General features: G+C 35.5%; 2 protein-coding genes across 5 annotated transcripts in view; one reads left to right on the top strand and one right to left on the bottom strand.

Annotated features, from left to right (window-relative positions):
• mrpl13 (mitochondrial ribosomal protein L13) overlaps positions 1-22,452 on the top strand; it is a 57,001-nt gene extending 34,549 nt beyond the window's left edge. The window contains exon 8 of the mRNA XM_058747755.1: positions 22,367-22,452. Within this exon, the coding sequence (XP_058603738.1) occupies positions 22,367-22,437 (71 nt within the window). The 3' untranslated portion in view covers positions 22,438-22,452. The remainder of the gene's footprint in view (positions 1-22,366) is intronic.
• col14a1a (collagen, type XIV, alpha 1a) overlaps positions 1-23,770 on the bottom strand; it is a 128,029-nt gene that overhangs the window by 20,800 nt on the left and 83,459 nt on the right. For all 4 annotated transcript variants that reach the window (XM_058747747.1, XM_058747748.1, XM_058747749.1 and 1 more), the window contains exons 28-39: positions 20,784-20,927; positions 20,463-20,627; positions 19,274-19,312; positions 17,727-17,865; positions 16,225-16,367; positions 15,583-15,692; positions 6,882-7,040; positions 6,092-6,169; positions 3,586-3,672; positions 1,541-1,594; positions 838-933; positions 697-750 (exon numbers count right to left, since the gene is read on the bottom strand). In XM_058747747.1, the coding sequence (XP_058603730.1) occupies positions 697-750; positions 838-933; positions 1,541-1,594; positions 3,586-3,672; positions 6,092-6,169; positions 6,882-7,040; positions 15,583-15,692; positions 16,225-16,367; positions 17,727-17,865; positions 19,274-19,312; positions 20,463-20,627; positions 20,784-20,927 (1,268 nt within the window). The remainder of the gene's footprint in view (positions 1-696; positions 751-837; positions 934-1,540; positions 1,595-3,585; positions 3,673-6,091; positions 6,170-6,881; positions 7,041-15,582; positions 15,693-16,224; positions 16,368-17,726; positions 17,866-19,273; positions 19,313-20,462; positions 20,628-20,783; positions 20,928-23,770) is intronic.

Genomic DNA, 23,770 nt, shown 5'->3' with positions numbered 1-23,770 from the left:
AAAAACCCTCCGACTGAAGCTTTACTTAATTGCTATTTATTCTTCGTACAAACAATTATTTTGTCATTTATTATTCTTTTTTAGAAGACAAAACAAACAAGACAGCCCGCACCGGTACGATCTTCGGCCCCAGAGGGTTAACCTATCAAAATGTACTGTATAAAGTAGATTTTTAAATAACAAGTTAAAACTTTTTTTTTTTTTTTTGTAATAGTTGCAGCCAAATTTTCAGTTGAAAACTGAACACGAGAGCTGTAAGTCATTTCTAATAAACCTCATAATTCCTCCTGCCCCCTTAAAAAAAAAAAAGATTTTGATTGTTTCACAGAAGCGTATCTCAATTCTAAAACTTCTCCCTACCTGCTAACAAGTGAGTTTTCAAACTAAGTTTAGGAATGTTGAGTAATTCATAAAGGCACTAGCTGATTCTATTAGGCTGCCAACTGCAGGACATAATCTGATTGTATTAAATCGATTTATATTAAACAATTTTCTTGAATTTAGGATAAGCAGCACATACAGACACACATGAATGACTTATCACTCATAAGCTACACACACACAGACACTCACGGGACTGTGATAATTATAACTCTCTGACAGAGGGGCCGAGATCAGCTAATGAGAGACCGTGTGGGTGTTATGAAGCTGTCGTGAAGTGCTGATGAGACAGGCGGGCAATATTTTTTCCCGTACCTGAGGACCTGGCAGACCTATTTCACCCTTCTCTCCTTTCTCTCCTGAAGCCCCCTGAGGAGAAAGGAATTGAAAAAGAAAAGGCAACATTAATAAAAAGAATGAAACAAACTTTGCTTTAAATTCCAGTATTCAGCTTACCGGTGGCCCCTGAATGGACAGTCCATTCGGCCCCTGAGGACCCGGTGGCCCCTGCGGTCCTGGAGGTCCGATCTCACCAGGTGGCCCTTGAGGCCCCTTAAACATAAAGTTAGGACATTATCTTAATAAATGTAGCCTCGTTATAAAATCATCATGGTTTCATTGCCGGGTTTAATTTCCTCAATATAATTACATAACGTTTCAGGCCTACCACCAGCCGGGCTGCTGAAACAAAGTGTGAATGCCCTGCAGTCTCCTTCTCCATCAGGAATGCAATAATCAAGGAAGCAAAAGACACTCGTCACAGTCTAGCTTGTGACAAATTTCTTAGTGGCGGTCATTTGGACCAAGTTTACATAAAACTTTGGAGCGTGAAATGAAATTATGTCTGCCCCAGCATGGCTTTATTTGGACAGATGCATGATGCATTCTGTGAATGGACACACACACACATCTGGAGGGACTTTACTGTAGAGGAAACTACAGTTGGACAGAGAGACACAAATAAACAAACCAAGCTCTCTGAAAATCCAGAGCGAGGGTGAGATTTACTCACTTGTACGCTCCAAAAACAACACAGAGGCACATGCATTGTGTGTATTTCCACATTTTGAGCTCTTGTCTGGTGTCTATTCTTTTGGGAAATAATGACAACTCTGGGTGGCCCTGCATATGGGATACATAAAGCATATGTGTACTTTACCGTCAAGCCTGGCTCCCCCCGATCTCCTCTTGAACCTCTGATACCAGGACCGCCCTGAGAGTCAGACACACACAATTAGATAAACACAAACTGAAAGACTCAGAATAAGCAAACACATTTTCTTAATGACCAGAGCAGGGGCATGTGTCAAAAAAGCTATTTTTTGCTACACTGTCACTAGCTCTGTTCCAAAGCATCGTGAGCTGCTTTGTTTCTTACATAAGCAGTGTGCTAACCATCATGGACCCTCATAAGTGACCAGTTTGGAACACTACAAACTGAACTAGTGGTTATCAACCAGGGGGGCGGGGCACACTAGGGGCCTTCAGCAAACTTTCAAAGAGGCCTCAGGATGACTTAAAAAACTGCACATTGGCTAGTTCAAAAATATCAGATTGAATCTGCCTGCATTTTGGTAGAGAGCATCCTTGACCTGGTTCAAACCATATCCCGCCTGCTTATGACCCTCATAAACTCTTGTCCCCACTGCTGCAGGCAACCGCTAGTAATTTAACCCTGTTTGCACGTCTTCCTTTTCCTGTGTTTACTCTAATTGCATCCCCAGTGGCCATGGCTGCAATAAGGTAGTTCTTATCACTGAAGGCTATGGGCAAATTTGATTCATGAGCTTGCTCAAAACACACTTAATAAAGCCTGCTGGTGACGGTGGAAGCCGAGAATACGAACGCATAAATATTCATTTGAAATATGCACATGATGACTTAACAGGACATTTTCGATTCATTTGAGCAGCCGGTGTGATCATAGGAAAGATTTCAGAACACATGACAGTAATATTTATATCAAGATGCAGGAATAATATATACAAAACTGAAATGCAGTCGTCTTCCTTGCAACCACCTCTTGGTCATGGAAATGGGTTTGTATGGATGAAGAAATCTATAAACGCAGACAGGACAGGAGTGGACTAATCGGTTTTGATAAATCGATCTCCTCGTAATGACTTTCTCGAAAGAACTGCTGTTTATACACCATGGCCTTTTCGAGGCCTCAGAAATACATTTTCCCTCAGGGTGCATACGATGCTGCCTTCCAAATGAGCTCATTTATTTGTTCCCGCCATATTGAGTTCAACCTGCAGCATGGACTGAATTGAGCAATCTAATGCTAGGTCTTTTTCTCAATCTCTTAAGCAGTGTCGCGTTTCATTTTATATCTTTAATATCTTCGTGCTCCTTCTTAACACGTTCTGTGTTTTTTCCCTGAAGGGCAATATGGTTAAGACTTCAGACTAAAAACTGAAAAGCTGCTGGTTCCTCAAGAATCCTTTACGATTCTGCGTTCTTGAGAAAGACACCTAAACCTGGAATGTTCGTGGAGACTAATCGTGGTCATGTGACCATATGAAAGTCACAAATCCCAACAGTCTGGGTTGCATCGCAATCTATAAAGATATTCTTAAATATATCTATGTGTTACACAGAGTCATAAGGGAGTTTGTCAGTTAAAGTAACAGTTTAAGTATGTAAATTGACTTTAATGCTAAGGTATAGCAACTTTTCAGCTAAAATATGTCAGCTGGCGCTAATGCTAAAGTATGAGAACGAGTTTATCAGTTAAAGTATGTCAGCTAGCATTAATGGTAAAGTATAATGACGAGTTTGTCAGCTAAAGTGTATTAGTTACAGTAGTTTTTATGCTGGTATGAAAGAGACTTGGAGTAGCTCTGTCACCAAGCCATTATGCTCAAATTGAGGAGCTAGATTTTATGCTAAAGTACATAAGACTGGTATTGACATCTGTAAGTATGTTTTTTTTTTTTGTGCTATGTCTCTTAGGTTTTGATATATTATCCATATACTTATCTGCAAATTGTTTTTTGTCCTGTAAATCATATTTTTGTACAAAAACTAACAATTGTCAGCTCACCGCTCACTGTCATGTAGCTCATTTCTAATTGGTTTACATTTTTATGTTGCAACCCCGTGTTACAAATCTCCCTGGTCTACCCCTCTATGATCTAGTTTAATATAGATCACATTCTAAGGTTGGCCGTTAGTGAGAGGTGAAACCAGTGGTTTTACCGGTGGTCCTGAGGGTCCAGGTGGTCCTTTGCTGTCCTGAGCACAAGTGCAGGCATGGGGCATGGCAGGACAGTCCTCTTCTACTCTCTGAGGGAATAACAAACAAAACAACATGTCATACACCATTTCAAACACGGGACTATTTCCTCTCTAGGAATCTAACAGAACTTTATTTGTCCAAGTCAACCAAGGATGTCTGTGCAATTCCCTCAAGTCATTAATTCGCAAGTGCACAAACACAGCAAGCGATCTGGAGATATTGTTCTTCCTATCCATGGAGGACCAAGTCTATTTGTCTGCTACAAGACTACATAATTGAATTATTTGTAGAGTGGTCATGGATCTTTAAAGTTAGGGACGATTGCCAGAATGGCTGGTTTGAGATCACTTATTAGAGAATATTTTTTTCAGCATTATATACGTATCCAAAATGATACAGGAAGAGAACAAAAGAGTCATATCGCTAAGGCATCAGATGTACTGTATACTGGCAGTACATACAACTATAAAATCATAAAATTATCCATCACAGCAGAGTACCTTAATAAATAATGATAGCCAATTAATTATTATTTGTTTAGCTTTTTGTTTTAGACTAGTCATTTTTTTTAGATTTAGCTTTCCAATATTATTTACATTATTAAATTTTGTTTTCTTTTGTTTATGGGGTCTTTTCTCATTTCCAAGTCACTGAAATGCAAACAATAACACTGCAGAAAACAATAACCACCAGTTGCACAATGAGTTGCTATTTTAGCAGTGTATTTTATTTATTTATTTATTTTTTCATTACACAGTAATTTGCTGTGACAGCCAGAAGTTGTACCATCTAAAGGGATAGTTCATCCAAAAATGAAAGTTCTGTCATTACTCACCCTCATATCGTTCCAAACCCGAAAGACCTTCATTCATCTTCAGAACACAAATTAAGATATTTTTGATGAAATTTAAAAAATTTAAAATCGTTAAAATAGTCCATGTGACATCAGTGGTTCAACCTTAATTTTATGAAGCATCTTCGATGTGCCTTCAGGACAGTAAAGTTCTGATGTATAAATCGCATGCGCTGCGCCTTGTTTTCAATCAGAGGAATGCAAACGCATGTGTCTTGGCATAGGCAGAGGGTGAAGCAACTCCAGAATAAGGCTAAAAGCAGCCAAATGTATTAAACATCATAAACCCATCTTTTTAGGCAAGAACATGGGTGTCATGTAGGCTAATAAAATATGTTTAATGGGACTGAATTTGTATTTAACGTGATTACAATTTAATAAAAACATTAGAGATTGATAATTATATATAACGTTTCCTTTCCACGGTTATTCAAACAGTGAATAAATTATATGATGACTCATCTGAACGCCATTGCATTCCTAAGCTCAACAGAATTGTGTGAGATCCGTTAAAATGTGCAACACTTTAAAAATGCCTAAAATGATATACGGTGCAACATGAGCAAATCTTAATGCCACAATCGACACCGTCTATTCATTTTCACTTTGTTAGCAACAGACGTAATAGATTTAAGTTGTTTGTGCAGGCAGGGGCATTTTTGTCCAATTTAGTGGCATTTTTGCCCCAGGTCCCCATGGCCAGGGGAAGGCTAGGTCTTGCCCAGCCTTACACACACTCTGCCTATGCGTCTTGGTACTGTTGAGAACGCACGTCGAATTCTGACACGGAAGAGAATAAATTGTTGAATAAAGCCTTTATTTTTATTTTCCTTGCACACAAAAGGTATTCTCGTAGCTTCAGAAAATTACAGTTGAACCACTGATGTCACATGGGACTATTTTAATGATGTCTTTACTACCTTTCTGGGCCCTGAATGTGGTAGTTGCATTGCTGTCTATTCAGGGTCAGAAAGCTCTCGGATTTCATCAAAAATATCTTAATTTGTGTTCCTAAGATGAATGAAGGTCTTACGGGTTTGGAACAAGATGAGGGTGAGTTAATAATGGCAGAATTTTCATTTTTGGGTGAACTATCACTTTAATTTGACAACTTTGTCTTTACATATGCCACACCAATATTTTTGGTAGTTCAAATAGATTGTTATTTTAACATTATGTCTTAATCAAATATATGGTTAAGCTTATAAGTTGTAAAATATAAAGGCATCCTGTAATAATGAAAACATTGTCTTTCTGGCAATCACATCTGCTAGTTTCTTTTTTTTTACGGACCTTTATTAGATACATTTCTGCCGCAAGCTATTTCATAAAGCTATTTCATATTAGCCATGACAAAAAGTGGTGGAAAGATGCCTAGGGTGACGATGGTCCCCAGATAAGGTTAAAGGCTTGTTAGTACACGAATTAGTACATCAATAATCGATTCTAAAGTAATTATAAACACTAAGTGTGGGTGATAGTATTGAGTACTGATTGGTCATCACTGTATATTTGAGTTATTTGGGGTTTCTGCAGTATTAATGTAAGCTGATTAGAGTGTGACTTGTATAAAACGGATATATTGTATAAAATACAGACTGGTCGGGTCTTACCAAGCCTGGGAGCTCACAGCACTTATCCCGACTGGCCCATGATGTACTGCAGACTATGTCAAACATCTGGATCTGAAACTGTGGACAGGATCATAAAAACACACACAAACAGAGCAAATATACAAGGCTGTTGAAGAGCAATCACTCATTTAACAACAAATGCAATTGTCATGCATTATAAATCTTGTCAACACAAACATTTTATGAAGTCTAAACAAATTGCAGGGGATCACTGTTGGATGAACAAAATCTAAATAAGCAGAAACTTTATGCATTTACTAAGAGTCGTGCTTGAGATGCGTCTGATTATTTGTTTGGGCTGAATGACTGATTCTAATAGTTTTAAACTTGTGCATGGTACAAACACATTACAACCCCCACCAGCATAATTACAAAGACAATTAGTCTCATCAGTTGTGCCGGCAGCCTCTGAGGAGAATAAAATCAGACGCACTCCTACACAATTAGACATAATGATCCACACATTCTGATGGAAAAACCAAAAGGCCCATCTTAAACTGAGTGCCCATGCTTTGAATTCCACAAAATCATTATAAGGGTGAATCTGAGACAACGATTGTGCTTTCAAAAGCCTCAGAGTTTCAGACCATCTTTAATAATTATCAGACTCCAAACAAAGACTCCTCAGAAACAGTCCTGCACTTGTATACTGAGTTCTTTGTGTCTGTATGAGACAAAAGCTGGTCCTGTTATGGGCTCAAATGAGTGAAACTTTCAGGCCTGGCAAGTCTCATCTTTTAGGATTTAGGCTGAATGGCTGTGGTCTTACCGGCGCTGAGTTATCTCTCCTTCCACGTGAGCGAACCATGCGTCCCAGAACCTCTACTCCATCAATGGTGATGTTCCCTGCGGCGTTGATGGATTTCTCTCCCACCGTTTTGCAGTCAATCACCACTTTGGCAGCGGTTTTGCTGATGGCAACATGAAGCTAGGCGAGATAGAAAGTGAAACGTAACATTTAATGATAGGTCATAATTATTTAAGCAATAAGGTATGCTGCAGCAGATGTATTGTATTGTGTCTTCAGATCTGATAATAAACTGCCCAACCATTCGACCACAAAATTAATCATGTGCAAAAATACCTTGTGAATGATATTATAAGGAATTAAGACTTTGATCAGTTTTTTTGTGTTGTAAATGAGTTCCACAAGCTATTTTTGCAGCGATTTGCAAAAATTTGGCAAAAAAGTGATTGGAACATGTTCCACCTGCGCCACAATCTTTCATTTCATTTAGTATTATTGTTTGAATTAAAAGATATAGAAATTTTGTAATAAATTATACAAGGCATATTTGCTATATGTGAAGGAACTATGAAGAGAACAGAGAACACCTAAAATTGGCTTCACATAATATTGGACTTCTAATAACATTTCCAAAATGTGTCATGATGCATGTCTTCGCTGGAAAATCTTTTCTGATTTTGATAAATTAATAGCAAGAATAACTTTAATATTTGGGATGCACAATATGAAAAATTTTAACCGATACCGATAACCGATAATTAAGTCCTTCTCATATAAATTCACATTTTTATATTAGAATTTTCATAGAATCTGCAGTTTGTGCACCCAGGAGAATACAAAATCTAAGATGCACTGATGAAACTGATATTTTAGTAGCTCTGGCCTAACTACAATAGCAAACAGCAGTCCTGACTCTTCAAATGTTTTTATTTGTGTTTTGTGCAGAAATGGTTTAACAAAACTATGACAGAACTATGGTTTATCTGCAATTAACAACTCATTAACAACAAATTTATATTCAAATATTTCATGCATAAAGAAATGCCGTTCCAGGACTCCTCTGCCACCGAGAAAAACTTCCAGACCGGCGAAGACATGTTAACAAATGATGACCTAATGAGCGCGACACAAGCTGAGAGTCACTGCAGTTTAAAGCTGCAGTCACTTGCACTCGGAAAGTGGATGACTCTCAGATAAATCAGACTGATTGACTGATTTACCAGCAAGCGTACTTAATCGGATTTCATTTATTTATCAGAGCGATAAAAATGACGTCATTTTCACCCATATCGGTCGATAATTTATCTGTCTGATAAATATCGTGCATCCCTATTTAATATCATCAGTGATATTTGAAAATAATTATTTCAAATGTGTGCAATGACTGCATAATATTTCATACATTTGAGGCACTTGTTTTTTTAGGTATTTTAGGTATTATTTTGATTTCATTCAGATTGTTAGGAATTTTATCATATATTTTGACTAACACAAAGCTAAATTAAAATATTCCTTGAACGAAAAATAATTAAATTAGCATAACTGATTAAAATATTTTAAATGTAATGCAAATGACAAAAAGTGGTGATAAAAAAAAAAACCTATAAAACCTTCAATATCAAATATTATATATAGTAACACTTTTGTCTAAAAGTATGATAGTACAATAGATTAATTCAAAAGATTTTTGGCATCACCTTACAATAAGGTTCCATTTGTTAACTATGTTTAATACATTAACTAACAATGAGCAATACATTTGTTACAGTATTATTGATCTTTGTTAATGTTAGTTAATAAAATACAACTGTTCATTGTTAGTATATTTTAGCTCAGGTCCATTAAATAACATTAACAGATACAACTTATAATTTTAATAATGTATTAGTAAATGTTGGAATCAATATTAACTAAGATTAATAAATGCTTTAGAAGTATTTTTCATTGTTAGTTTGTTAACTAATGTAGTTAACTATTGTTACCGTGTTTTTGTAACCATTACTTTTTCTAACCATTATTTCAAAATGTCATGCTTGACAGGGTTAAATATCAAATTCGAAGTTTACCATTTCAATCTGAGACTTCATGTGAGTCTTACAGAAACATTTAAGTTCACTAATGCACACCAGTGAAAACCAAATCAACCTTGCCATGTCTACATTCAGTGTTTCTCCTGATTTATTGTCAATCACTGCAGTCAGTCAGATGAGAGAACTGTAGTTGTCCATAGCAACCACCGAAACTTAAACAGAACAAGCTAATACAGAGTTAGCAAAAGTTCATATTTATATGTAAGAGTATATTTCAGTATGAGACAGCACATGTCGCCTGTTAATGGATTTGGGGTCTAAAACTCAATTTTCTTCAGTTCACTGAATGCAATTGTAAGTGCGAGTGTGCTGTCAGACAGGCGGGCTGATAGCAGACTCAGACCAAGCTCATTATTGTGAAATCTCACATTAACGTCAATTATAAAGCATTATGAAGGGAGGCTGTTTAATGCTCAGAAATTAAACTTCTCTATCAGGTTAGAAAAAAACAGGCTGAGACAGATAAAATTTGGTTAAGTCTGTGAGGTGCTATGCTTGTGATTTGGCAAATGTGGATTGTCATACTGAATATCACCTTCCATTTTCTGAGGCAGGTGTTTCTGCAGCGAAAGCCAATTAGATTGTGCAGCTTCAGCAGTGACATGCCGTTTAGGCAGGGATGGGTCCATGTGCTGCATGTGTTTAACCTGACAGTGGGGCTGAGAGTGTTTATGAGTGTGTCTGAACTGGTCTGCTGGTGTGTAATGATGATCTGTTAAGCAGGAGTGGCTGCTGATGGTCACATCTGCCTCCTGATCAGTTTCAGGATAATTCTGTTTCCAACATAATGAACTGGCTCATTTCACACAGCAGGCTGTCCCCATTTTAAACATACAGTGATTGTTTGTTAATCTGTATTTTTGGCTTGTATGGTAGTACTAGCATGGTTAGTATGGTTTATGCTTATATGTGTGTATTTGTGTGCATTATTTAATAATACTTTTAAAAATAATTTAATATTTAAGAATTTAATTATAATATAATATTATTGTTTCATAATACAATTAAACGACACAAGGCAAAGACAACTGCTTAAAAAAAAACGTTTTTCCCAGTTTTTGCTTGTCTTTTTTTGTCTTTCCTCAACTTTTTATCATTGGCAGATCAGTGGAGTCTCTCTTTTTATGGCCTAAGGGACAGACCTAGGCAAGCATAAGAGGCAAAGCCCCTTTAAGGCATGACGGTTCATTTGACGGCCATACTCATAACGCCCCTGGGCAGCTTTTTCAAGTCCTGCAAGTTCAGTCCTATCTACTTGAATTGTGACAAAGCAAAATCTGTTTAATTGTTTGTCAAGATCACATTGAAATAACATGCTTCAAATAACAATTCAAATCTGACAAAAAATGTAAACAAAAACAGCTAAATGAAACAAAACAAACAAAAAACAAAGCAAAACAAAGCAAAACAAAACAAAACAAGGCAAAACAAAACAAAAAAAAAACAAATAAAAAACAAAACAAAACAAGGCAAAGCAAAGCAAAGCAAAACAAAACAAGACAAAACTTCACATTGGTCCAGCTAATTCATACCAAAATAAGGAAATGATTACACCAATGCTTCTGGGGGGACTAATATTTGGATGTGAGTATGACTTTAGTAGGATGGCAATGCCAAGACAAAGATGCTTATTCACAGTGATGGCATATTTACAGTCTGATGCTCTTTCCTACTTCACACTGCCCAAACATATGCAACAAACAGCTGTTGTTGGGTGTTGCTGGATCTGTGTGCAAGTTGGTGATTGGGACAGTGTGAAAATAACTGTTATGTTCTAGAGATCACTAAATCCTCCTGCACCTGTCTAAATCCAAACAACCAACTTTAGAATGTTTAAAGTGTCACCATTTGTTAGTATTTATTATATCAGTGGAAACCATGCACTACATCCATAAAATTATTATTAGTTTTTTTATGCTGCTTTGGTTTTTGCTGGTTAACAAAATAGTATTTTTGATAAAGTTGGTTGATTGTTTTTTTTTTTGAAGTTTTGAATTCAGTTAAGTTTTTTCCCCCTCAGTAAAAACCGATGGCAAGTATTCATTACCATCTTTACATTATTACTTAAAATAAAGGATAATTTGACTTTACAAACTTGAATTGGATTTAAGGATGATTATATTATAGTAGGACATAATATTCTGAAATAATAATAATATTATTATTATTTCAGAATATTATATCCTACTATAATATAATCATCCTTAATTCCAATTCAAGTTTGTAAATTGCCATTATTATTATTAGGTGTGTCAATACAATCAAAACAAACAATGTATCATATTATAGTAAAATACATTTTAATAATTTTTCCTTACTAAAAAATCATTCACTCAAATATTACATAATCTAATACCAATGACATTTTTAAATGAAAAAAATGGGGATGGGGGGTGGATGAATGGATGGATAAATGAATGAATGAATGAATGAATGAATGAATGAATGAATGAATGAATGAATGAATGAATGAACGAACGAATGAATGAACGAATGAACGAACAAACGAACGAACGAGTTCTTGTTGTAGATGTAGAAAGATCTATAAAGCTAGCATGTGACAAAAGAACATTACGAATGTGATTACACATTATTTATCACATATATCTTTATGACGTATGCTGTTTATGAAGTGTTGTCAGAGTAGCAATGTTTCACTCAGTTTGAAACTGCTTGTGTCATCACTTCCTCCAAATGTATTCCACACAGTTCCAACCTTGATTCTAAATGCACACAAGAGCATAAAAGTACAGAACACTACCAAATAACCTCCATAAGATGAGCATGTATCTAAAGCGTAGCAGCATCCACATGACTTCCTCTCACGACCTTACAAAATTGCAACCACTGGTTTTAGAAAGTGTGGAATAAGTCATGGTTGAGAGGAACGATGCGTTTTTAATAGAGGGCCGACGAGAGTCCTAGACCCTCTGCTCACATCATCAGGAGCTCTTCCAAGTCAGGGGTTTTGTTTAAAAGCTGTCATAACAACTGAAGCCAACTGTGCATTACTTGGGGTCAGTGGTATTGAGGACAGCAATTGCCGTGCAAAAAGGGTTTACATTGTGGAAATCAGATTCAGCTGTGGCCAGATAAACTCTCAGCTTTAGCCACAAGCCCCGAATACGAAGCTCATTAGCAACTACAAAATGAAACCATGCCAACTCAATGCTGTAGCGGCACTCTATAAAGCAGATTATATTATTTTGTGTGCTGAACGTTCACTTAAATGCAAATAGAGATAAATTAATGTAGTGTGTCTCAGTTTGCATTTGTTGCTCTGTTAAATACTGTTTGTGTTTATTTTTCATATCTGGGTCATTCTGAAATAATGGAGATTTTCTGATGTACAGATTGCTGAAGTTTTGGATTCAATTCAGTTTTCTAAGTGATGGTTAATGTTTATTTTGACATGACTAAAAATCATAATTGATCATTTGATATTTGTTGAATAATTTTATCTTGTTTTATTTCGCAAATTAAGAAAGATTTCTGAGATTCTAAGTGTTAGTATCATCTAAAAACACACTAATTAATCAAAATAAATAATTAAATTACAACATTAAGTCCTTTTTTGTACTGAAAATCTTTCAAAGGAACATTGAGCAATGTAACAGTACACTTAAAAACAACCCAAGCTGGGTTAAACATGGAAAAACCCAGAAATTGGGTATTTTTGACCAAGCTGGGTAGTTTTTTTTAACTCAAAATTACAATATTTCTTGCTTAAAATGAACCCAAAGTAAGTTGGAAATGAACATTTATTAATATGTTTAATAAATAATAATTTAAAAACATTTATTGAATTGCTTATTAATAAATGTTCACCTTTTGATTATTACTGATGCCCCTAGTAATTAAGTGTCTGATTTTTAATTTCCAACTTATTTTGGGTTCATTTTGTGCTGTCAATCGATTAAAATTTTTTATCGCGTTAATCACAGTCACGGGCTGTGATTAATCATGATTAATCGCAAATTTAAAATACTAGGATTTACCTGTAAATGTGTTGAAAAAGAAATGCATGAAACTAGTTTAAGGAAACAGAACCTTTCACACTTCCGCCAGGTATCAGATGTACACATTCAATCTCAAGAAAATCACATACAGACCATATCTATCGTAATCGTGTGTTTATTATCTAATATAATCTATAGTGGCTGTTGTCATGTTTATTTCTGCTGCTCTGCTGAAACTCACGTTGTTTGATGTTACAACCGCCTCTCCGTTCTTAAGTTGCCAGGGATACATTTCAAGTATAATACACATTAGTAAAAGGATCTATTTTATTTGTCTATATACACTTTGGGCGGCCGCGGTACATAAAAAAATTAGCCCAAAAAACCGCAACCCGCTCTGTCATTTTTTCTGCGACCGTATTTTCAAAATAGCCCACTTGTGCCTTTACCCTGGCAACACTGGTGCTGTACCCTCATCACACAATGATAGATGACCTTCCGCTGCGATGACGGGAAGAAGTTGGAGTCAAACTTTATCAAACGATTAATCTGCGTTAAAAAAATATTAACGCGTTAAATTTTTTGGATTAATCGCATGCGTTAACGCAGTAACGTTGACACCTAATATATATATATACTGTATATATATATATATATATATATATATATATATATATATATATATATTTTTTTTTTTTTTTTTTTATTATTTTTTTTTTTTGGTTGGTTAAACATTTAACCCAACTGCTGGGTCAAAACAACCCAATCACTGGCTTTGTCCATATTTAACCCAACTTGTTAAATTGGTTGTTTTTAACTCATCATTTTGTGTAATGGCACCTTTAAAATAACCAATATATTTACAAATGTATTTTTATATTAAAATATAAAATTACAAGTAACATTTTTTAAATAAAAAGATGTAAATAAAATGAATAATAATGTGATTAATAAAATGAACTACTGTAATTCAAAAAATCATTTATTTTAATTCAGTAATTTAGTTAAATTACAAATGAACCAAAAATTAACATGATTATGAATCATTTCTAAAACATAGAGGGAAAATTCACTATATGCACATTTAATCTTCTTACATTGAACCTGAAAGAACTTTTATAGAATGTTTAACTAAATTTTCAAAATGAGAAAAAACCCAGAGGACACCACACACTATAAGAGCAAAACATTTTTCCTCATGTTTGTGGTCTCTCGCATTTTGAAGATCTTATAAGATTTTTAAAATCTTTTAGTGTGTACCCAGCGAAACTTACAATGCCATACAAGTGGTATACCAGATGAAAGGGATTTTTCAGGAATCTGACAAATTCATTTAATCCTATATTAATAATATGGAGACATGTTTGTCATCAGAATTTGAGAATGATCCACATAAAAGTATAAAAGTTGTCTTCAGAAAACTATTGAACGAGCGGCCAAAAAAGACGAGTGAAATTCTTCAATGAAAGTGTCTAAATCCTGCTTATTCCCCACCATTTAGATGAGACAGGCGGAGATTTATTTATTAATTCAGGATCGGGACCGGAGACGGTGCTGAAGTAATCTGTATTGCTCACAGACTCTAATCTTGACGAGCTCTGCCAAGAGGGATTACCCTACAAACATATCATAAGTGATGTCGGGAGAATACTCGCTCATAAACACACACGCCACTGCATCAAAGGCTGCGGACGGCTTGTCGTGCACTCAAAGGTAGAACACACTTGGCAGGAAAAGGGAATTATAACCAGACAAGCAACACACAGAGCCTTGGAATACATCAGACAGCCTCGCAAAACTACTGGAGGGCGGAAGAGTGATAGAGAGCTCTTCACCGGCACGGATGTGAAGAAAGAATACAGAAAATGAACAGGACAGGGCTATCATAAGCCATTTTCATACTGTCAGGACTCTGTAGTGCATGCTCTGGGTGAAATAATAATTGAAATTCCCCGGTGTACATTTTAGAAACATGGCTGACAGCATGACTTCCTGATTGTTATTGACCCTCAAAGGAAGCTCATAGAGCTTTTAACTGTTTTTGTTTATTAGTGCAAATTAGTGTTGTGTTTAAAATTGGTATACATGTGTATGCATCATGTTTTTCTCTGTTACAACATTTTAATTATATTTACCTGAAATTAAGTTAATATAATGCTGTATTTTAATGCCTACTAAGTTTTTCCCCCACAGATGTGTGAGACCAAACAACAATTGGCAGATTGAACAAATGTAGAGAATCTAAAATGTAGAGATGAAATCTGAAGGTCAGAAAGCTTAGTTGTTACAGTAACTAACCAATTACCACTTATCTTGTGTCCAAACTCGTACATAAGCAGGTGAGAATGAGGCAAAACAGACAGCTAAAACATACCAAAAACATCAGCGATATTTGGTTCTGACAGTCAAGGCACAACTATAAAGAAAATGAGGTAACTTTATAAAGGAAAATAAGTGTATTCAGCTGTATTTGGTCATTTGGTGCATGAATGGCCATAGTATGAATTAACGTAAACTTAGGTTACTATTATTCAAGCGTTTCCAAAGTCCAGCTTAAATCATGACTTTCCTGACAAGAAAGAGAAAACCTCAACCATGAGACCGAAACACAAATGACTGTATAGTTTCTGTAATTATAGTCATAGCTGGATTATAAATGGAAGAAAGACTGACCTTATGGAAACTGCCATAGAAAATCTTCTTAATTTCACTTCCTTCAAAAGTCACCGTTTGAAATTCTCCCTTGTAGTCGTAATTGAAAAAGGTTAATGTTTTCCCTCCGTCTGAAGACAAAAAAAATAAAAAAATTAGACTCAAGGGTTTTAGATCTTTTAAGTCAGCGGTTCTCAGCTGGTTTTGTTTCAGGACTAAGATTTTACATTGGACATCAAGCGTAGACTTAATCAAACATGTACTGCTTATATCCAGCAATACGCAAAATTAACATGTCGCAGACTGAATTTGGAAAACTGACCATTTTGGTTTTAGCTACATTTCAGTGGTTTCATGCTCTCGCCAGCCACTGCAGTTTCACTGCAGAAAATGCATTTTGGTCAGAACAAACCATGTTTATTCTGTTTGCAACCCATTTTTGGGTTACAACTCACCAGTTGAGAACCACTGTTTGATGAACATATAATTGATCAAAAGGAAAAATATATATTATTGTAGAAAATATTTAAATCAATGAAATCATTATTAAACAATTATTTTTATTTTATTTTTTAAATTAAGATTAATGAAAATTAATGAATGAAACATTTTATGTTAGGCCTGCATAGCAGCATAAAGCAAATCAAAAAGACTAATACTCACTATCAAGGATAATTCCCACAAGTGGCTCATTGTTTTTGTCAAGGATTTCCCACAATGCAAAAGGTTCCTGAGGAGTTTCAGGTAGTATGCGGAACAGCATAGATATAGTGTAGTCAGAGGGAAGGCCTTCAGGATGTAGATACCTGTCAACATAAATCATACATATGCAAAGTTGCAAACTCCTTCACATCAAGTTTGAAATAATGAACTGAAATGATTTGTCACTTTTTAAAGTTTTTTTTTTTTTTTTTTGAGGTTTTGAATAGCCCCACACATGATATGTGGAAGGAAAGAGGATATCATGAAAGAGGAAGATATTACGGCCACAAATTAAGACTTTGTTCTCTTATTTTAGTTAAATAGTGTTTAGACACATTGTACTAATTAGTTCCTTTGTTTTAGTTGTACAAATTAGTACAGTGAGGCCACAACTTAATTAATGTGGCAACAAATAAATAAGTCTATTTTTTCTGCATGTTTAGTTTAACTGATTAATTCAAATTTGGCATTAGACTTATGTGAATAGTTACGGTACAAAAAATGGTTAACAGATCTAAATTTGTGAGGCATCAAACTATTTGAGAAATTGTTGATGACTTGTTGTTTTTTGAAAGTCTTGACATTCATATTGTGAGTGTCATCTCTTTAGTCTTTTTAAATTAATTTATTTAATTTTTAGAGAGTTAAGAAAATAAATAATACAGATACACCACTCTTCTCAACAAGAGCAAAAACATGTCAAATATATTGATTTTTTTTTCTCCCCTGAGCCATTCCAATGCAACCCACATGGGACAAATGAATCAGACAAATCATTGTGAAATATTACACAACAATGGCACTCAAATTTAATAAAACAAAACAAATAACTAAAATAAACATTAATCAATATTACATTAAACAATTATGGTTGAATACGGCAAAAGAAACTGCACAACCAGTAAAACAGATCTTCTACTTCACAAGCACTCTCCTCTGAAGAACAAATGTGAGCTGTATCCAGAGCACTGCCATTACCTTGTGAGTCTTTGGCCTTTCTCATAATCACAGATGAGATTATCATAATAACAGTGTTGTAGTAATTCCCAGCTGCCTGAGTGCGAGTTAAAGCGAGGCTGCGGTTTGCGAGATTTACAGGAGAGGAGACCCTCGTGCTGAAACCCTCCACTGTAATAACAACATTCCCCCTGAGCGCAGGAAAGTGAAGCCTAATCTAAATATTATCGCATGCTAGACAGGAGGAGGAGGGTCAGTGCTCTGGCATCAGGCACAGAAGGCCGGTCACTCTTTATTTTGCATTTAAGTGAGGGGCTAATCTGTTCCTGCTCACTAAAACCACTTCATTTAGATTCCATTAAACCTGATCTGTATTATGGTTTTGATTTGACAGGTGACATACTACAGCTAACACAGATTTTTCTCATTTCAGAGTTTCAGTTGAGTGTGGTGGTATGCTCTCTCACACATTCAGAAACACAGCACACACACACACACACACACACCTGGTAGGCTGAGAGACGAGGGCGTCTTTGTGCAACCGGTAGCAGGGGTAGCTATTGAAAGTGCCAGGCTCCATTGAGACACCTTGCACGCTGCTGTAGTGCTTCTCCACCAAACCAAACATCTCCATCATACGGAAGCCTGCAAAGGACCACAGATAAATGTCAAGTATGCTAATCTAATGAAACAGTACCTTTTAATGTTTTGAGGCCGGTAAGATTTTTTTATCAGACTTGATTTTAAGGTCCAATTCTCGCAATTAACAAATCGTTAACTACCACTTTTGCCTCAATAAACTCCTAACTTGCTGCTTATTACTAGTTAGTAAGGTAGCTGTTAAATTTAGGTATTAGGGATATGGAATATGGTCATGCAGAATGCGCACTTTATAAGTACTAATAAACAGCCTATATGCTAATAATAGGCAAGCTAATAAGCAACCAGTTAATAGTAAGAATTGGTCCCTATACTAAAGTGTTACAGATTTTTTATGTTTTTGAAAAAAAGTCTGTTATGCTCACTAAGGCTGCATTTGTTTGATCAAAAATACAGTGTAAAAAAACAACAGTAATATTGTAAAATATTATTGAAATTTAAGATAACAGTTTTCTATTTTGACATGTTTTTAAACATAATTTATTCCTGTAATGGCAAAGCTGAAATTTCAGCAGCCATTACTCCAGTGTCACATGATCCTTCAGAAATCATTCTAATATGCCGATTTGGTGCTCAAGAAACATTATTATCAAAAGTTAAAATAGCTGAAAAACAGCAGCTAAATATTTTTGTGTAAACCATGAAATATTTTCTGAGGATTCTTTGATGAATAGAATAGATGAAAATATTTTAACAATATAAAAAAACAATGTTCTTGTCGCTTTTGAACAATTTAATTCATCCTTACTGAATAAAATAAATAAATACAATTCTTAAAATAAATTAAAATCTTAATAATAATAGAAAATAAATAACAATCTTACTGACCTCAAACTTTTAATGAGTAGTGTATGTACATCAAATTTGAGCAAATTAATAAATAAAATAAAATTGAAATGAGAAGTTGAAATGAGTGATTCAATGTCTTAAAGTCTTTCTACGTTGAAAGACTTTCCTATGGCAGAGAAAATTATATTATACATTAATTCATTAGATTATAAATATTACAAATATATTACATATGAATATATTGTTATATCATAGAAAATAAAAAATGTAATAAATATTTATAATTTCCCCAAAAAGTGTAAACAGTAGCTATGGCAGAAACTTGACTGAAACAGCAACAATGGCTCAAGCAACAGTATGTCCATCTAATGAAAGACAGGTCACATGTTTGACAGGAAGATTAGTGCACTTTTTTCTTTCTTCCAGATCTAGATTATGGTGTGAATAACATGACCCACTGGTCTTAATTAAGTGAAGGGGTTGTTAAATACTGACAGTTGATGAATAGATCTAATTCTTCAAATAAATCCTTAGATCCTATCCTCCTACCCAGCACAATGATGAAGAGGTTAGTGTGAACCAGGAGCATTTATTGTTGTCTTACCAGCTAAAGTGTTCCCGCTCATTAACATCGAGGGGCAAGCTGTAAAAGAAAAAAGAACAGAGTGTAAAACCTATCAATTCCCCAAGAACAAAGCGATTTTTGGGAATTATTGGTTACATAACAATGCATTCACATATTTTTCTGTTCAGAGACCATTTTCAAACTTCAAACTTTTATTTTAGACTTGACGTAAACTCACAAGGGATGATTTCAGAGCAGAGAACAGAAGAGCAAAGAACTTAAAGTAATCCAGAAGTAATTACCCTGCAATCTAAAAAGTCTTCAAACTTTATTCATCCCTTAATAATATCGCAAGTCATTGCTCACCTATCTTCCTCTGAGTCAAATGCTGACTAGCAAACATGCCAAGGACACTGGTCAATCGTATTGTATCGAATCGTATCTGACCAATCAGAGTATTCCAGAGGTTTGTGTGGTAATTTAATAATTAATGTTATCCACAGCATTGTGACATACTAACATACTCAGATAGCAACTTTATTTCATCATTTTAAAACCCATTTTTACTGCTACTCCATCAACTTCTGATTTTTTTTTGACAGTATAATTAATCTTAAAGTTGCAGTGAAATGTAAGTAGTGACAGATCTTTTCTTCCATACTGTGACATACATTCAAGTGAAAAAATGTGCTTGGACTTGGTTCTATGTATTGATTGTGGATTTTGAGATGTGGGCGCTGCTCTCAAAACTGGGACAGTTGAATGCATTGATTTAATGTAGTCTGGCCAGCAACAAGCCAGAAATACTTTGATTCAACAGTTTATAATTTGATTGGTCTAAAACTGACTTGACTTGTCATCATTATTATATGTCGATAGTAAACATGATACGAAACACTCATTATTGGAAATGAGTGTTTCAAACACAAGAAAATGTCTTGAAAGTGTAACATTACTTGTACAAGACAGTTCTGGTTCTGGTTTCTGATTGGTCAATATATCATCTTAGCTATTCTCAAATTCAGACACCGTTCTGTTAAATCAGGGACTTTATCTTTTAGCACAAGAATGTCACTTAATAAAAAAAAATTCAATGGATTCAATTGGCGTCCTTAATATTCGTATTGTGTAGCATGTCTAAGCATATTGCTTAAAACTAGCAAGTTCTCTACCACATGTCACAGCAAACTGCAAGAGGAAGTTTCTGTGGATTCTCAAAGGGACGTACTGGCAGTCGCAGCCTCACAAACAAAAGTTATGAGCTGTTCTTCAATTTTCTTGAAGGCATCCAGATCGTCCACAAAGAACACATGTCTCTCGCTTGGTTTGCTGGCAATGTTCACCAGCTCCCCGTAGTCAGCATCAGCGAAGCCAATGGCAAAGATGATGTAGCCTACGGTGAAACAAGAAAGCATTACTTTTATTACAGCATTTAAAGTTCTATTTTTAACAGAAACAACCAAACCACTAGACAGTCAGTGTTTTTCTACAGCTGTTGTTTATTACGCTCGTTTTTAGATTCATACAGCGTGAAAATGAAATCACTCACCCTCCATCTGCATCTCCTTAGAGATCTTGTTGACATCATCTTGAGATCGCCCGTCCGTGAGCACGACCAGCACTTTAGGAATGCCCCTCCTTACGCCCGCATCCTCAGCAAAGATGGCCTCCTTCACATGCTTAATGGCTCGACCTGAATCAAGAGTCATAAACATAGATGTTACTGTCTCATGCCAGGAGCAGGATTTACTGCACTTCACGGACTCTGGGATGCCAGAAAGTGATGGATTTTACAGGAACTTGCATCCTGACAGAGTGATTTGCATTTGCCAGAGAGACATATTTTGTTGAAACTTTATGCCAGTACCTGCAGAGAGCTGGAATGATGATCAATGAGGTGAAAGAACAAAATCTTTGACAATAAACAATTATTGAAAGGTGTGAATTCATAAAGGATTTCCTGGAAATGGTGTGAAAATGAAGCTGCTATAACGAGTGGTTTCTGATTCATTGTGTTTTTAAAGTCTAAAAAAAAATAAGCAAAACAGAAAATGCCATGACTGTTCGCATGATTCTGCCAGGACACTATGAGGTTGTTAAAGTTATCCGACTGTTTGGCTTTGTGGTACGTCTCCTCAGTAAAGTGTTTGCTTATGATTAGGATAAAGGAGTTGGTTGGCTATAAAATTTGCTAGACAAAGAGTACATTTCTGGTAAAGATTTGTATTAGGAGAAATAACATCTGAATGCTGATTTGAAAGTAACTTTTCTGTTATTTATTTTTATTTTTTTCTGTATCAAAACAAAAATATTTAAATAGGTAAATTATGCACATACATTTTGGAGCCTGCAATATATTATACAACCTATGCAACCTGACAAACAAAATTTATGAAAAGAGTGTGAAAGGGAATTGGTCTTGTTGCTGTTTAGCACAAATTAGTAAAAGAAAAACTATTTAAAAAAAGTATCAATAAAAACCATGAAATGTTTCCCTAGTAGTTATTTAAATAAAAAGACTTAAACCAATTATATATAAACAATCCTTTTTAATAAATAAAATAAAGGTAATAATAATCATCATAATTGTATATAATATATGTACAATTATAAGTATTTTATGATACATTGTTACTAAGTAAATAATGTATAATTTTTATTAATTAAATATTATATACTTTTAAATATATTTATATATGTAAATACAGTTAGATATATTCAAATGTAATTTATATTTTAATTATTATTTTCCATTTAGGAACGCTTTTGTCATTAATTACAAATTTATTTTATTTTGTGCATGCTTTAGAAAAGCACTTACACTTTCATTTGCACCTAGTTGGGTTACGAAAATTGTGTGAGCCAACGCCAGTCTCACCTACTATTTTTAAGCTAACAAAGTGCCAAGTATTTAGCACAGAGCAAAACAAAGTCAGACCCCTGATAAAATGAATTTTCAAAGCACTTTTTCCGTGACGCGTCCCAGCCGTCACTCCCAGCAGACCTGAACTGTGGGATCTAACAAGCTGCACTGCCCCATTTCAATATTTTACCATTATCACCAACTTGGCACTGCGGCTGCAAGACATCAGCCGGGCTGCTCATTTCTAATTTGCATCTCTAATCTCTCAGAAACGTCTCAGGTTCCCCTGGATCAGCGAGTATTAGACACAATCCCCTCACAAAAGCTGCACTCTGAATAAAATATGGACGGGTGTCTGAGATGCTGCACTTTGGTGATATATTGCGACGAACTGAACAAGGGGACCCTGTGGCTATGCCTGACTGACTTCTGAAGCTGCCTGTTTCACTGTCTGGATTTTCTTCAGCTCCTGTCAGAGGGAGACAAATGACAGACTAAGGAAGCAGACGGCACCACCATGTGAAGTGTGAGTTATTTTGTTTTAAAATAACAGGTGAGAACAAAAGAATTTCGTCTGCAAATTGGAGTTGTGGCTAACTGTGGCCTCGAGTTGAAGGGGCAAAAGCACTGCTGTTTGACTGACAGATGAACAAGACATTATGACTGCAGCATCAGTCAAAAGTGTGCAGTGACTGTTCATTTGTGTTTGTGAGCTTCGGCTAATACTTTTCATTCTGAACCGACTTGTTCGAGAGGAGACTAGTGAGTACAAATAAACTAGAACCCTCACACTTACTTGCCCTCATGTCGTATAAACATATGACTTTCTTTGTTCTGAGGAAGAAAATTTGATCAAATTTGACATAAATAAATAAATGCTGTGTGTGTGTGTGTGTGTGTAGACAGACAGACAGACAGACAGACAGATAGATAGATAGATAGATAGATAGATAGATAGATAGATAGATAGATAGATAGATAGATAGATAGATCTATACTGATATCGCTTTCCTCAGCAGACATTCAAACTAATGTTTTATTGTGAATATGAGATTGAGAATGAATACTATATCAGATGCAGGTAATCACACTTGCTCAGTCCATATCTCTCTCATAATACTCTACATAATACCGTGAGCTGGTAATACTGTAATAGAATAAGTCTTTAATGAAGCAACTCAACGTTCCTTTGTTACTATTTCTGAAGTGACGTTTTCGAATTAGTAATGGAGGTTTGGGCTCAGCTGTTAAACTGTCAAACTGAGATTTGAATCTGTGGCGGATAAAAGTAGTTTCGCACAAAAGAGGGATTTTATAGACACTCCGTTGTTGTTTCTTATGTATTTACACACTCATGCCATCGAACTGTTATCACACTCAGAGCTGTGCAAATCACAGCTGTGCTGATATACAGCCATAGTGTCAGAGAGTCACAGTCACCGTCATCAACTGCAATCACCAGATCATAGTCACCTGACTTCTGATCACCTGCACCTGCGCACCCTCATCAGCACTCCCATAAAGCACCCACACTCTCTGACATTCATGGTCTGGTCTACGGTTCACTTACGGAACAGTAACCTGGCTCTCATCATTCTAACGTGTGTGTTTACTCTCCAGTTGCTGTGCAGTGTTTCTCCCCAGTCTCTCCAATGATTCCCCGTGGCGGATTA

This window comes from Onychostoma macrolepis, chromosome 16, assembly GCF_012432095.1.
Source record: "Onychostoma macrolepis isolate SWU-2019 chromosome 16, ASM1243209v1, whole genome shotgun sequence".
NCBI classification, from domain to species: Eukaryota; Metazoa; Chordata; class Actinopteri; order Cypriniformes; family Cyprinidae; genus Onychostoma; species Onychostoma macrolepis.
Note: the sequence above shows the minus strand (reverse complement) of the source record. Positions and strands in the feature narration are given on the sequence as shown.